We start from the raw sequence: 15,853 nt of genomic DNA, 5'->3' as shown, positions 1-15,853 counted from the left end.
CTCCGTAGCTGCTGGGTGACCTCTCCTTTGGGGTTCTACTCAGCTCTTCCCAGGAGGGTGGCACGGTTCCTCCCCCTTTGATGGTCCTCCTCGGGTCCTCGTACTCTGAGGCCTCTGGATGTCTGGAGCCTGGATCTCCTCCATACCTGCTTCATGCCCTGGGGGACAGGGCTATGGCTCCCCACACTCCCTAGCAGATCGTTACATGCAGAAACCTTTGGAATACAAGCATGCTGATCCACACAGGTGTGCACACAGGTGTACACACGGGTGTTCACAGACACGGACTACACCTTTCGTGGCTGCTGCCTCAAAGCACATTGTGCGCTGTCTATCTTGCGTGCTGCACAATAGCGTTTAATATTTAGTATCTACTGTTATTTTCTGCTAGCTAGTTTATTGTGATGGTGCTGTATTTATTATGTTGCTTTTTTTTGTTTGTTTTCTCTTCTGTTTTTTCTCTCTCTCCATACAGGTGATCCAGGTGTTTTGTTTGTTTTTCTTTCTTTCTTCCCCCCCCTTCTCACCGTCTCTTCTCCCCTTTGGTTTTCTTTCTCTCCCTCTCTTTATTTCATTCTTTCTCCCTGTCCTGTCCCCCAGTCATGTCTGTCCCGTTTGTAGCAACCGAAAATAAAATAAAATAAATACATAATTATAATAAAGGTCAATCAAATGGACCAATATAGAAAGGCCATGATGATCCACTTGGTAAAATAAATCCGCTTGACATCTTTCTTGGCCTTAAGACAACAATTCTGATGGCTAAAGATCCAAATGGAACAAAAAGAAAAAATAAATAAATAAATAAAAAAACAAAAAAAAACAAACACCTGTTGCTACAGTTATAATATTACCACATTATAGTATGAGGTGTCAGGTGTCCTGTAACATTTGGACCGCATTTAGCTACCATAACACTTTCTGTACCTAGTGTTTAGCTCACTGCATGATTTCTGCTGTGCATCTGGCCATAGAACCATAGCTGAGCAAACATTAACAAAACATTATGGCACTTGTGGAGTGTGACTTCACTTGGGTTTTCTAAAAAATATAATGAGATGAAGACATTAACTTTTGCTGAGTACATGTTGAGCTATCCTCTCTCCCATGTGTCTGTGTCACTCTGATTGGTTAAATCTCATGATGACTCATATGAAAAAATGTACTGACAAATGCATTGAGTTTTTAACTCTCCTCATTAGTCTTTTAGGGAGTATGTTAGAAAACCAAAGCCAGGAAACTGTTTTCAGCACACAAAGTTTTTATACAACAGAAGATGCATTCAATCCTTTTTAGTAATTGTCTTTGGCTGCTTTTTTATCTCTTTTTAAATCCTGTTTGTATCATGTTCTCTGATGTTCCTCAAACTGTAGTTGAAAGAAAACCAAAAAGGATGGAGGGAGATGTTATGAGGAAAGAAGAGGCTGTGAGAGAACCACTGAGTGGTTTACGGGAAGGGGAAGTGAAAAGTGAGGATTTCAGTTTACCTGAGTGTACAAAACTGGCCAGCAGCAAGCCCGTAGCCTTGCACTCAGATGGTGACGTTGTGATTGGAGGATTTTTCCCTCTGCATTATGTTGCATCTAAGCCAGAGTACAGTTACAACAGTGAACCTCAAGTTACATCTTGCAGTGGGTGAGTGTTAATATTTCTATCTTATTTTTTTCTTTCAAAGTTTCAATGTTTAGAAACAAAAAAGAAAGAGAAAAAAGATTTGGGTTTTTGATAATATTCCTGTGATTTCTGTATCACTTTAGATAATTTATTCATTTTAATTCTTTATATATTTTGACTCCAATGGAGAGCCAGTCCCTCTCTATGACATCATTAACTGGCAGAAGGACAGCAAGAATGAAATTAGGTGAAATGCCATACTTCAAGCTAACTTTTTAACTTTTTGTGAAGATGATCATAAGTCAAGAACTACACTTGTTGTATACATTTAAGGATACCAATATTGTTTTTTAATGTAATGTTTTTACATTTATTGTTTTGACTGACTGCATTGCATTGAAATTATCTCTTCTTTTTTCTACTAGTTTTGTCAAGGTAGGAAATTATGATGGTTCAGCTCAGCAAGGACAACAGCTGCAGATACTGAAGAACACTATAGTATGGACAACAAGACAGTCACAGGCAGGTCATAGTTATCCCAAACCTATTATTTATGTTACTTTACATGGTGAAAAGTCTTTGGTAACCATGTCAAACAACCTATTGATTCACATTATTATATCTTTTTTCTGTTTCTTGTTCAGGTTCCTGTATCTCAGTGTAGTGCTCCATGTCCCCCTGGCAGCAGGCAGGCCACACGCCAAGGAGAGCCCAAATGCTGCTTTGATTGTTTGCCCTGTGCAGATGGAGAGATCAGCAACCAGACCGGTAGCCCATATAATTTTTTTTTTTTCCAAAATGCTATTAAAGTTATTTAAAATTACAGATATGTAATGAATAGTTTCTGACTGTTTACATGCATATTTCTGTGTTTTGTGTTTTCAAAGGTTCCACTGAATGTATTAAATGTCCTGAGTACTTCTGGTCAGACAAAGAAAAAGTGAAATGTGTTGCAGGTGAAGAAGAATTCCTGTCTTTCAGTGACACGATGGGAATCATCCTGGTAGCAATTACCTTGCTGGGTTTCATACTGACCACCATCATCACCATTGTGTTTCACAGTTTCCGCTTTACACCCATCGTCAAGGCCAACAATTCAGAAATAAGTTTCTTGCTTCTCCTGTCACTCAAGCTCTGTTTCCTGTGTTCTCTGGTGTTCATTGGTCAGCCGTCTTGGTGGACATGTAGGCTCCGCCAGGCAGCATTTGGGATCAGCTTTGTCCTGTGTTTGTCCTGCCTCCTTGTTAAGACTATTGTGGTCCTCCTGGCTTTCCAGACTAATGTACCTGTTTCCAGGGGTCGGATGCTGTTTGGTACATTCCAGCAGAGGATTTTGATCTTGTGCACTACAGCTCCTCAGGTGAAAGGGAGAAAAAATGTCTGCAACTTTCACATCAGTTTGTTTACATTGTATAGTGTTAGATTGTGTTCTTCTGTTGTTTTACCCCAACCTTTAGATTTGTCTCTCTACTGGCTGGGTGTTGGGTGCACCTCCCTTTCCATTTAGGAATTCAAACTACCAAGTTATAACTGGAAAAGTGAGTAAGAAAACTGTTTCTGTATTTTCTTACACAGCCTGCCCAAAATATTGTAAACGGACATGGGAAATATTTTTCAAATATATATTTTTAATCAAAGAAAAAACAACCAAAAAAACATTTTGCTAATTTTGTATCTGAAAAACATTGGGATGGGAGGAACAACATTTCTTGCAATTTCAGATATACATCTGAATACACTGACGATGTCATAGCCACTATAAGTAGGCCTGTCCCAAATTTTGTGAAATGCATTTATGTCATTAAATTTAAAATAAGCTAAAATGGTACATGTGATCAGTTTAAAGATTCAATATATTTTCTAAATAATTCTATATGTTCTACTGTGAATAAAGTGTTAGTATGTTTTAATCTATAAGATTCATGAATTAAATTCTTTCATCTACCCTTATTTACATTTTTTTATAATCAACTCTTTGGGAATTGGTTTTGTATTTCTTTTCATATTGTCGTTAACCATCAACATAATAAAATCATATACAGTGGCACTTTAATGGGTAAAGTAGACACAAAAGAGTAAATAATTATAATCACCTAAAATGTACCATCTCTCAAAATCCATTCTAACAAATTTCTGGACATCTTTAGATTGTTGTGGAGTGTAAAGAGCCATGGCCTCCTGGGTTCTATCTGCTCCTTGGTTACATTGGCCTGCTCGCCTTTGCCTGTCTTCTCCTGGCATTTCTTGGACGAAAGCTACCGGACACATTCAACGAAGCAAAGTTCATCTCCTTCAGCATGCTGATTTTCTGGGCTGTGTGGATTTCTTTCATTCCAGCTTATGTCAGTGCTCCTGGGAAATTTTCTGTAGCAGTGGAAATATTTGCTATCTTAGCATCCAGTTTTGGGTTGTTACTTTGTATTTTTGTGCCCAAATGTTACATCATTTTACTGCACCCTGAAAGGAATATTAAGAAAGGCATGACTGGGAAATATCAAAGATGAACATTTATATTCTCAGTGTTTGTGAGAGTACAGTTATAATATTTTAATGTGGAAAAAATAAAATGCCATATGATCATTACCTTATTGTTAAAAGCTTTTACTTTCCAATGTAACCTTGATTTCAGCATTTACTCTGTCCTTTAGGGAGCATTGTTTAAATGTTAGACAATCTGAACAGGAGGGTTAAGCCACCATAGAGAAGCGTTTTTTTTTTGTTTTTTTTTTGTTTTTTTTTTGTTTTTTTTAAACATTTGGAAACAGGTTAATTGTCTAATTTAGTTATTGTATTATGAACTCCCAATTGATGTTGATACTGCACAAACATTTTTGCTCTATTTTAAAATTTATTGAAGTTTAAACACAGAAACCATTTACTTCTCTAAAATAAAAGACTAAATATGATGTCTGTTGACAACACCTCTCAAGATTTTCACAATGTGTTTTTTCCTATATACAAATAAAGAATTATAAGAAATGTTATACATTAAATAACCTTGGACGTTTTCCTTATGACAGCTGGGATAGGTTCCAGCACCCCCAGCGACCCTGAAAAGGATAAGTGGACGTGAATGGATGAATGGATGGATGGATTTTCCTCATGATGTGTCTTTTCTTTTCGGTCAGCACAGACGAATTTTTAAATAAATTAACCCAGTTATTAAGTCTATACCACTAATATTCTTTTCTAGACATTCACTGCGGAACAGCTATATGTCTTCAAAATATAAAATAAGCCTCTTGTTATAATACATATTTATGCACTTTATCTACTTGTACACTGTACTCCAGTTATTATAATATAATTTACCTACAGCTTAGTCAATACAAAGCTAAAATATTATTATATAATAATGTATTTGAATTAGTCAAGAAACACTCAACACTGAATAACTAACTGGAGACTGACAGCGGTGTTTCGGAGGATCACCAGGAGGCAAAGCAAAGTGGTGATTTTACCAAGAGACTGGCAATAAAACTTTTCTGGAAATTGATAACAGAGGCAGGTGTCCTCCTCTCCAACTGGGAAAGCTCAGACTGACACTGGGGAAATGGAGTCTGTTCCGACTCTGCAATAGCTGGTGCTGACTCTATAACTGAAGTTGAAAACTTTGAGGTTGTAGGAGGTTGGTGATCTTTCTGGGTTCTGGAGAGAGACATTTGGGAGCACAGATAGTTTTAAAAGAGCCCACCAACAATCCAGTATCACAGCAAAACGTGCCGGGGTCCATCCCTCAGGTCATCTTTCAGTAATAAGAGCAGAACCCCCTGCTCTTTACACAGTGAACCAAATTTCCATTTGGTATTGGGTGGGTGTGGCCTTATCTTTCGTAGCTTTATTCTACAACACCTATTTCTATAGTAGAATGTGTAAAAATGTGTGTTTACAATTTTGAGGTATTTGTGAAATATATAAATAATGATGTACACCTGTATTAAAGATAAAAATTCACTTCTAACATGAGCCAAGCATTTCTTTAAACTTGATTAAATAGCAACCTATTTTCTAAAGTAAATTTTTTTAATGCTCTAACTTTTATTTTTGTCTTTGTCAGTCTAAAGTAAATATATACTCAGAAGCCATGAATAGAATAAATATTTTGTTATTAACTTCCCATAGCTTTAAAATAAAATATTTGTGACTTTGTCTTTTATTCTTGTCACCTCTAGGAAGACAGTGTTTGAGTTTTGTAACTTAAGGTTCATGAGAATCATGTCAACCTATCTCTGATTGGGTAATGTCATAATGACTCATCTGGAACAATGCAGTGACACAAACATCTGAGCTTTTAACTCACTTCATTGGCTTGTCACAGACGCTGTTGGAGGGCCATTGTTTTCAGCATACAGTTTTTTATGGGGTTACGGTCAATTATGTATTCAGCCCTTGCTGGTAAATGTCTTTTAATGCTTTATCTGTTTTGTAATCCTGTTTACATTGTGTTCTCTGACGTTTCTCACACTGTAGATGAAGGAAAACCACTAAGAGTGGAGGGACACTCGATTAGAAAAGAAGAGGTTATGAGAGAGACACAGCATAGTTTAAAGATTGGGGATGTGAGAAGTTCTAAATCTAGTTTACCCGATTGTGTAAAACTGGCAGGCAGTGAGCCCTTAGCCCTGCACTCTGACGGTGATATTGTGATTGGAGGATTTTTCACTCTGCATTATGTTGTGCCAAAACCACAGCAAAGCTATAACAGTGAACCCCAAATTCCACCTTGCAGCGGGTGAGTGTAAGGGTATTATTAATCTATGCTGGATCTTCATTTTGGGTTTTTTTCTCCCTTAGATATGAATGAATGAAATATCAGTATTTTATAAAAAACTATATCAGTTGCTATGTTGCTATGCTATGTTTACATGGAATTGTGGCACTGTGACTGATGAAAAAATGTAAATTATATTTATATTACATAATTTTTTATCATAATTTTTAAAATTAATTTAATTTCTTTATACTAAAAATTTAAATACTTTTTAAAAAAAATGTCTGCAGCTTTCATGAAAGATCCTTTCGATGGATGATGACAATGGTGTTTGCAGTGGAGGAAATTAACCATAATTCAAGTCTGTTACCAGGTGTTAAACTAGGCTACAGGATTATGGACAGCTGCAACTATATCCATAACAGCCTGCAGGCTCTGTATTCTTTGCTCACTCACTCAAAAGCTAGCAGTGAGGGAGAAAAAACAGCAGAAACTGAAAACAGTGGTATTGAAACAAAGCAATCAAAGACTGTGGCAATAACAGCCAAGTCAAAAATACTAACCATACTGAAAGAGAGAAGTGCTGAAGTTAAGACAGCAATTCAGCACAATCTTGGAAACACTGAAAATGACATAAAAGTAAATGCAACAGAAGAGATAAAGGCAAGACAATCTTCCACATGTCTGTATTATTCTCCTGTGCCTGCTGTGATTGGTCTTGCATCCTCGTCCCCTACAAGAGCTGTAGCTCAAACACTTGGACCTTTCAATATACCACTGGTAATTATCTGTACAACTTTGTTTAATAATGTTATGTGTTTGGTTTGTGTCTCAATAATATAGAAAGAACTTGCTCTCCTTCTAGGTGAGTTATTTTGCCACTTGTACCTGTCTTAGTGATAAGCATTTGTACCCATCATTCTTGAGAACTGTGCCAAGTGATCTCTTTCAAGTTAGAGGTCTCGTAAATCTTGTCACTTACTTCGGCTGGTTCTGGGTGGGCACAATAGGAGCTACGGTGAGTCCAAAACATTTTTAAATGCTACAATGGGACACTTTTAGACAGCAACATGGTTTATAAATGCTTTCTGTATATACATTTCAGGATGACTACAGCCTTTATGGCATCCAAGCATTCTCTAATCAGTTTAGAAGGCAAGGTGGATGTGTGGCATTTCATCTCTCTATCCCAGCATCACCCACAACGGTTGAAATACTAGAAATGGCAGATAAGCTGGAGAGCTCAACTGCTCGGGTTGTCGTGGTCATTACTGCAGAAGTAGATGTATTGCATCTGTTCTCAGAAGTTAGTATCTTGATTGATGTATTTTGTAAATAATAACATCTTAATTAATAATGTAACAAATCCTTTTTTGGGTATTTTTAAGTATATACGTGAATAGTCTTCACAGTTGTTTATGTTTGCCTTTCCAGCTAGCTCAAAGGAATGTAACAGGGATACAGTGGATAGCAAGTGAAGCCTGGGTGACCTCGAGCCGGCTGGCCTCACCTGACTTCCACTTTCTCCTGGAGGGAACACTGGGCTTCTCCTTCCCTGGAGTCAGCATTCCTGGGTTGAAAGAGTTTCTTTTGAATGTCCGACCCTCTCCCAAACCAGGAATGGAATTCATCAATATGTTCTGGGAAGAGCAGTTTGGGTGTAAGCTGGAGTTTGAAAGAGACAGAGCCAAAGAATATGAAGTGAATACTCTGGAAAGATTGAATTATATGGATACTTTGAATTACAAACTAAGCTCTCAAAACAATTCTAGCTATATGGTTGGGCTTACCGTTGGACCAAAAAGGTTGTTTAATATGTCAGCTGATAGAAATTATGCAGGTTCTTTGGCAAAACCTGTATGCACAGGTTCAGAGGATCTGAGACAGACTGACAGCAGTTATAGCGATGTATCTCCGGTCAGAATATCCTATAATGTGTATAAAGCTGTGTATGCTGTTGCCCATGCTCTGCACACTTTCTTAAACTGTGACTCTGTGGGACATAATAAGGGGTTGTGTGAGAAACACAGATCATTTTCGAATGGTCAGGTAATTGAAACAATCACAAAATATCCAAATCATAATTCATGTGATTTTTTTTCTTTCGATTTTGTAATTTTTAAAAAATATATTTTTTATTTGTTTCGTTTAATATTTTATTTTTTATAATTCTCTTCTGATGTAGTTTCTTCAACATCTGAAGATGGTCAATTTCACCAACCAGTTCAATGAGAAAGTATATTTCGACTCCAATGGAGAGCCAGTCCCTCTCTATGACATCATTAACTGGCAGAAGGACAGCAAAGACAAAATGAGGTTTAGTATAACTTTTAAGTGAACATTACATGTGAAATACTGTATGTATTAATCCTAATTTGAACTATAAACACCTACTCTAAAAATTGTCGTAGATTTAACTGTCCATTAAGCTGGAGTGAATAAATAGGTGTTTTAAATTACAGTTTTTATAGCGCAGGTAGTGTAATCATTCCGGGTACAGAATTTAATGTCCATAACTAGATTGGTTGCTGCTAATAGTTCAATGATAGTTTATGTTGGTTAACTTGTGACAGAACCAACAGCTCAATGTTAAGAAGGAAACTAAACCAAAAAACAGTTTTGGGGAGGTCACTTTAGGCTTCAGCAACGAATATAATGTTACAAACATGGAAAGACTGTCATTTCACTTTCACTCATTGTATCTTTTAATTCAATAAAAGGACTAGATGTTACAATCCCTGATAATGCATTTCTTCAAATGGAGAAAGTCTTGAGGGATGGCTACTATGAGGAAAGGCAGCCTGGAAACTTTACCAGCGGGACACATCGTTGTGTGCCTCAACTTCACAGGGTGTTTCATTATCACAAGCTATTTTGCCATTTTTCAGTAAAAATCAATCATATCATATCAAAATCATATATAGATACATATATAGATATATGATTGATTTTTACTCTAATCTTTAAAATGTATTTGTTATTGTCACTGTAGAGGGTGTTCAAAAGGGTGTAACTAATGCACTGTGTACTGTGAATTCATGGACAATTTTAAATCTGTGACACTTTGTTAGAATAGGTTTCTGTGGACAAAGTCTTTTATGTCCCTTTGAAAGATCTGTCTGTTACAACAACCATGAACAAGAAGTTATGGGTATTTACTTTATAACCCAAAACTTTGGTTTGGTTTTATTCTGAAATATTTCAAGCTAGATTTATCAAAGTTGGAAGCTATGATGGTTCAGCTCCCCATGGCCAACAGTTGCAGATAATGAAGAACACTATTGTATGGACAAAAGGAGAGAGGCAGGTAGGTTATAGTTATTGTAAATGTATTTCTTATGCCACTTTAAAATTAAACATTTTTAAGCTGTTGAAAATTATTTGATCAACTATGTCAAATACTCAGTAAGAAAATATTACAACCTATTGATTCACATTATTATATCTTTTTTCTGTTCCTTGTTCAGGTTCCTGTATCTCAGTGTAGTGCTCCATGTCCCCCTGGCAGCAGGCAGGCCACACGTCGAGGAGAGCCCAAATGCTGCTTTGATTGTTTGCCCTGTGCAGATGGAGAGATCAGCAACCAGACTGGTAGCCCATATCATATTAAAGAATGAAAATGTTGCACTGTTAAAAAGTATTGAAAAAATATTGATTAGTTCCTGAATTTTAATCCACATATGTCTTGTTGTCTTGTGTTCTCTGCTCCCAAAGGTTCCACTGATTGCATAAAATGTCCTGAATACTACTTGTCAGACAAAGACAAGGTGAAATGTGTTGCAGGGGAAGAAGAGTTCCTCTCTTTCTATGATGCCATGGGTATTATCCTGGTTGCACTCACCCTGCTGGGATTCATCTTGACATCCATCATCACCATTGTGTTTCACAGTTTCCGCTTTACACCCATCGTCAAGGCCAACAATTCAGAAATAAGTTTCTTGCTTCTCCTGTCACTCAAGCTCTGTTTCCTGTGTTCTCTGGTGTTCATTGGTCAGCCGTCTTGGTGGACATGTAGGCTCCGCCAGGCAGCATTTGGGATCAGCTTTGCCCTGTGTTTGTCCTGCGTCCTTTTTAAGACCATTGTGGTTCTCCTGGCTTTCCGGACTAATGTACCTGGTTCCAGGGGTCGGATGCTGTTTGGTACAGCTCAGCAGAGGATTCTGATCATCTGTACCACAGCTCCTCAGGTGGGAAAGATATCAAACTGTCAGAAAATTATAATGTCAGTTTTTGTAGCCACTTTCTGTAACTATTATTTTATGCTGCTCCAGATTTGTCTCTGTGCTGGCTGGGTGCTAGCCGCACCTCCGTTCCCATTCAGGAATCCAAACTACCAAGCTTCAACTGGAAGAGTGAGTAGGAAGTACTAAAACACTAATTGTTGCAATTTCTATTCTTGGACGTTAATATCACTAAGTTATACAGTAAGATGTCTTCAAATCCTATAGAAGGGGACTTCAGTGATTAGTGTAGACATCAGAGCAGAAACAAATAAATCATATAAAATGAACCATTTCTCTGTATACATACTAATTGTTAGATTATATTAGATTGTGGTGGAGTGTAAAGAGTCATGGCCTCCTGGATTCTACCTGCTCCTTGGTTACATTGGCCTGCTCGCCTTTGCCTGTCTTCTCCTGGCATTTCTTGGACGAAAACTACCAGACACGTTCAACGAAGCAAAGCTCATCACCTTCAGCATGCTAATTTTCTGGGCTGTGTGGATTTCTTTCATTCCAGCTTATGTCAGCTCTCCTGGAAAGTTCTCTGTGGCAGTGGAAATATTTGCTATATTATCATCCAGTTTTGGATTGTTACTATGTATTTTCATCCCCAAATGTTACATTATTTTACTACGACCTGAGAGAAATATCAAGAAAGGCATGACTGGAAAATATTCAAGATGAATTTTTTATTTCTATTTCAGAGTAAAAAAAAAAAAATTCTTATATTTTAATGTGAAAAAAAGAAAAACTTTGTGTTTATTGTGTTGGAAAACCCAGTTGTGTTTAAGTTTAATACTGTAGTAATCACTTATAATGTTTGAATGTGAAAGTAAATAAAATATCATCTGAAACATGTTTCAGTGATTCTGGATGTTTTTCTTCTCTTGTTAGTTCTGTTACTTGTTTTAACTAAAATTATTTGTTAAAAGCTATTATTTTCTACCTCATCTACAGCCCAACTGTGTGCAACACGATCCTGCTTACACATGGATTCAGTCAGCCCCAAAGTGATTAAACCACCAACAGTCTCTGTACTGTCCACACACGTCTTAGATAAAACAAAAGCCCTGCCTAGTGAGGCAAACACTGTGTTAAACACTAACATGGTTAGCATGTTGGACTGTTCTTGGTGTTGGTATGTGTGTGTTTGTGTGTGTGAGATATCTGCAGATTCTGGTAAGAGGGAGCCTGCAGCTCCTTTCAGATCTCATGAGTGGAACAAGCTCTAACTGCAGCCCAAATGTGTAACATGGGAAGCAGTTGAGTGATTTAGAGCACTGCAACAATACAGGCAAGCCAGCTGTGAAAAGTGGATATAAAAAGTTCCAGTTCTAGCCATTTATACCTAAATCTTAAAATCTGTGTGTGGGAAAAACTGTTTCTTTGTTATATATGTCAAAAACATGATTTTTAGGCAACCTGACTGGTTCTTAGGTTGTTCTTCTGAGTTGCAAATAATGATTTTGGGTTTAATTGTCTAAAAGGATGTCTAAACACCTGGAACTATGTTGTTAAAGTTAAAATTCTTAAGATTGTTTTTTTAATGCCACAGTTTATGACCATTTATTCATTGCACTGATTGGCTGTAACAATCAATTTATTTTTCAATATATATATACTATATATATTACTTCAACTATTACTGGATAAAAAAGATGCTTTGTAAAAAGCATTTTTAAAATGTAAGCAATGAGCTGTTTAATTTGGTTCACAGTACACAGCTCTACCTGCTGTTAGAACATTCAGCACAGAGGGATTTTCAAATACAGCTTATTGAATAAATGAGTCAATATTTACCCCAAATTTTGAGTTTTGTCTAGTTTTTACAGTTGTTGACATCAAATCGAGGTTGCAGGTTATTTAGCAATTAAAGAAAGGCTTTTCTCAAAAACGTAACCAGAGAAATTAAAAGGAATATTTAGTGTTGAATTTCTATGTTACCTCCAAATATGGATACGTTTTAGCTGATTATACATATTTATTTTGTTGTACACTTTAATACACTTACTATAATACCAGTTGTATACAACTGTCACAGTTCATTCAAATCCAAAATATATTAGAACTGATGAAGAAACCCTTAACATTAAAAGACAGTTATTTTAATGACAGCAAATGCATTTTAGAGACTGACCAAGAGGTAAGGCAGACTGGAAAGCCTGATCAGGAGGTTCGATCAAACTTTAGCTATTGGACACATGGCCTCACATTTGACTCTAGAATATTTTTGTTACGGTTCTGGGTCCGTTGGACCCAGTATGTTGAGTTTATTCTATTTCGGTTTAATTCTGCTTCATGGATTGTTTGTTTTCTTATTCTCGTAGTAATGATGATGATTATTATTAGTTTCTTGTTTCTGTTTATCCCTGCTTAAGGATTTGTTCTCGGTTATATCGCACGTTTAGTTTAGTTCACGTTCACGTTCCATGTGTCATTCTGTCTGTCTGTCTCTCAGTGTCAAGTCTGCGTGCTTGTTTAGTAATTCATGTTTCCTGTTTTATTGTGAAAGTCTTTGTCTTATGTTAGTGTGTGCAGCTTGGTTCCCCCCCCCCCCCCCCCCCCGTCTCGTTACCCTGATCTCTCCCAGCTGTGTCTCCCTCCTGTTGCCCATTCCCTGATTACCACCCTGTGTATATTAGCCCTGTGTTTTCCTGTGCTCAGTGTCATGTTGTACCCTCAGATTATGCCTGTGTGTTCCTGGTCTCCGGTTTCAGTGGTCACTTCACGTTTGGTTTTCATGTCAGCAATAAAGCTAAGGTTCTGATTCACAATTCTGTGTTCGAGTCCTATGCTTGGATCCTCCTCTCCGCCTGCCCGCACACAGAGCCCTGACAATTTTAGGGCCACTTGCCCGTCCCTTTCTTCCCTCCCCATCCTCAGCTGCCTCCCTATTCCCGCTCTACCACACCCACCCACACACGCAGGGTTTGGGGTGCAGGTATGTCACCAGGGTGCAGGGGAGGCACTCCCCCTCTGTCCCCTTCTGGCCGCCTGTGCCTCAATTTTATTCTGCAACCTAGACATCCACATTACTCACACTCTCACATAACACATACATATAGGGCCTTGGGGGTGGGCACATTTTACAGCATCCAGAGGATAGTAGGTGTATTCCAACCCACCTCTGGCGCTGGTGCCCTACCCTCATTTTTAAATGCATATAGACACTGAGGGTTTTCGGGAGGAGCCGTGCTGCTCTCTGATAGGAAGCAGGAACCATGCTCTCCTGTGTTTTAAATGCACTTTAGAACTGCACACAGCAACACTACATATGGGGGAGGGAGGTTTGGGGTCTTCACTCACCCCGGTTCTGTTAGCCGTCAGGGCTGGGGGGCTAGGAGGAGGTGCTGGCCGTCAGATTGGAGTCTGGGATGCGGGGCATCCCTGCTACTGCAGATAAGGGGGTGGTCCGCTTGCCTCCACCCCAGAGAGGAGGGTTACATCTCCTGGGTCTAGGTGCGGCTTGCCCCTCTGGGGGCGGGGTTTACCTTGACCTGGGATATAGAGTATGTTTGGGGAGTGTGACTGTCTGTGCAGTGTCTATTTGTGTCTGTCTACATGTTGGGTGAGTGCTGAGTATTTGGTTGTGTATATGGTGGTGGGAATGCACGTTTGTGTCCGTGTGCGCCTGTTTGTCTGTGTCTATATGTCAGGTTGGGTCTTAGACTCAACCTCTCTGGGTACATCTCATCCCTTCCAAAGTACGGATGCCTATCTCCCCTCACCACACTCCCTGCCGGTGGCTGATGCCCTCAGACGTTGGTGTGTTGGTGGTTCTTGTCGACTGGGGCTGGGTGCTCACGTATGTACCGGCTCACTCCTGGTGGCCGATTGGCAGGGCCTGGTGCCTGTGGCCTGGCTGGGCAACCCCCTCTGGCCTCTGCTCCGTAGCTGCTGGGTGACCTCTCCTTTGGGGCTCTCCTCAGCTCTTCCCAGGAGGGTGGCACGGTTCCCCCCCTTTGGTGGTCCTCCTCGAGTCCTCGTACTCTGGGGCCTCTGGATGTCTGGGGCCTGGATCTCCTCCATACCTGCTTCATACCCTGGTGGACAGGGCTATGGCTCCCCACACTCCCTAGCAGATCGTTACATGCAGAAACCTTTGGAATACAAGCATGCTGATCCACACAGGTGTGCACACAGGTGTACACACGGGTGTTCACAGACACGGACTACACCTTTCGTGGCTGCTACCTCAAAGCACATTGTGTGCTGTCTATCTTGCGTGCTGCACAATAGCATTTAATATTTAGTATCTACTGTTATTTTCTGCTAGCTAGTTTATTGTGATGGTGCTGTATTTATTATGTTGCTCTTTTTTGTTTGTTTTCTCTTCTGTTTTTTCTCTCTCTCCATACAGGTGATCCAGGTGTTTTGTTTGTTTTTCTTTCTTTCTTCCCCCCTTTCTCACCGTCTCGTCTCCCCTCTGTTTTTCTTTCTCTCCCTCTCTTTATTTCATTCTCTCTCCCTGTCCTGTCCCCCAGTCATGTCTGTCCCGTTTGTAGCAACCGAAAATAAAATAAAATAAATACATAATTATAATAAAGGTCAATCAAATGGACCAATATAGAAAGGCCATGATGATCCACTTGGCATCTTTCTTGGCCTTAAGACAACAATTCTGATGGCTAAAGATCCAAATGGGACAAAAAGAAAAAAATAAATTAAAAAAGAAAAAAACACCTGTTGCTACAGTTATAATATTACCACATTATAGTATGAGGTGTCAGGTGTCCTGTAACATTTGGACCGCATTTAGCTACCATAACACTTTCTGTACCTAGTGTTTAGCTCACTGCATGATTTCTGCTGTGCATCTGGCCATAGAACCATAGCTGAGCAAACATTAACAAAACATTATGGCACTTGTGGAGTGTGACTTCACTTGGGTTTTCTAAAAAATATAATGAGATGAAGACATTAACTTTTGCTGAGTACATGTTGAGCTATCCTCTCTCCCATGTGTCTGTGTCACTCTGATTGGTTAATCTCATGATGACTCATATGAAAAAATGTACTGACAAATGCATTGAGTTTTTAACTCTCCTCATTAGTCTTTTACGGAGTATGTTAGAAAACCAAAGCCAGGAAACTGTTTTCAGCACACAAAGTTTTTATACAACAGAAGATGCATTCAATCCTTTTTAGTAATTGTCTTTGGCTGCTTTTTTATCTCTTTTTAAATCCTGTTTGTATCATGTTCTCTGATATTCCTCAAACTGTAGTTGAAAGAAAACCAAAAAGGATGGAGGGAGATGTTATGAGGAAAGAAGAGGCTGTGAGAGAACCACTGAGTGGTTTACGG

The 15,853-nt window shown here is 38.8% G+C and overlaps 1 protein-coding gene and 1 pseudogene across 1 annotated transcript; both read left to right on the top strand.

Annotated features, from left to right (window-relative positions):
- The first annotated feature begins 1,574 nt into the window (after positions 1-1,574).
- Positions 1,575-4,721, top strand: LOC147314724 (extracellular calcium-sensing receptor-like; annotated as a pseudogene).
- Positions 4,722-6,640: 1,919 nt separating this feature from the next.
- On the top strand, positions 6,641-11,232 carry LOC147314723 (extracellular calcium-sensing receptor-like). Its single transcript, XM_086260216.1, has 12 exons — positions 6,641-6,827; positions 6,978-7,105; positions 7,191-7,343; positions 7,431-7,631; positions 7,859-7,995; positions 8,155-8,374; positions 8,511-8,641; positions 9,536-9,632; positions 9,793-9,916; positions 10,040-10,512; positions 10,597-10,677; positions 10,876-11,232. The coding sequence occupies exons 1-12, from the start codon at positions 6,641-6,643 to the stop codon at positions 11,230-11,232; spliced, it is 2,289 nt and encodes a 762-aa protein (XP_086116342.1).
- Positions 11,233-15,853: the final 4,621 nt, after the last annotated feature.

Source organism: Aulonocara sp. 'chitande type north' Nkhata Bay, linkage group LG14 (assembly GCF_057382095.1).
Source record: "Aulonocara sp. 'chitande type north' Nkhata Bay isolate Kocher_YH1m ecotype deep benthic linkage group LG14, A_spYH_male_GT1.1, whole genome shotgun sequence".
NCBI classification, from domain to species: domain Eukaryota; kingdom Metazoa; phylum Chordata; class Actinopteri; order Cichliformes; family Cichlidae; genus Aulonocara; species Aulonocara sp. 'chitande type north' Nkhata Bay.
This window is presented reverse-complemented; position numbering and strand designations above follow the sequence as displayed.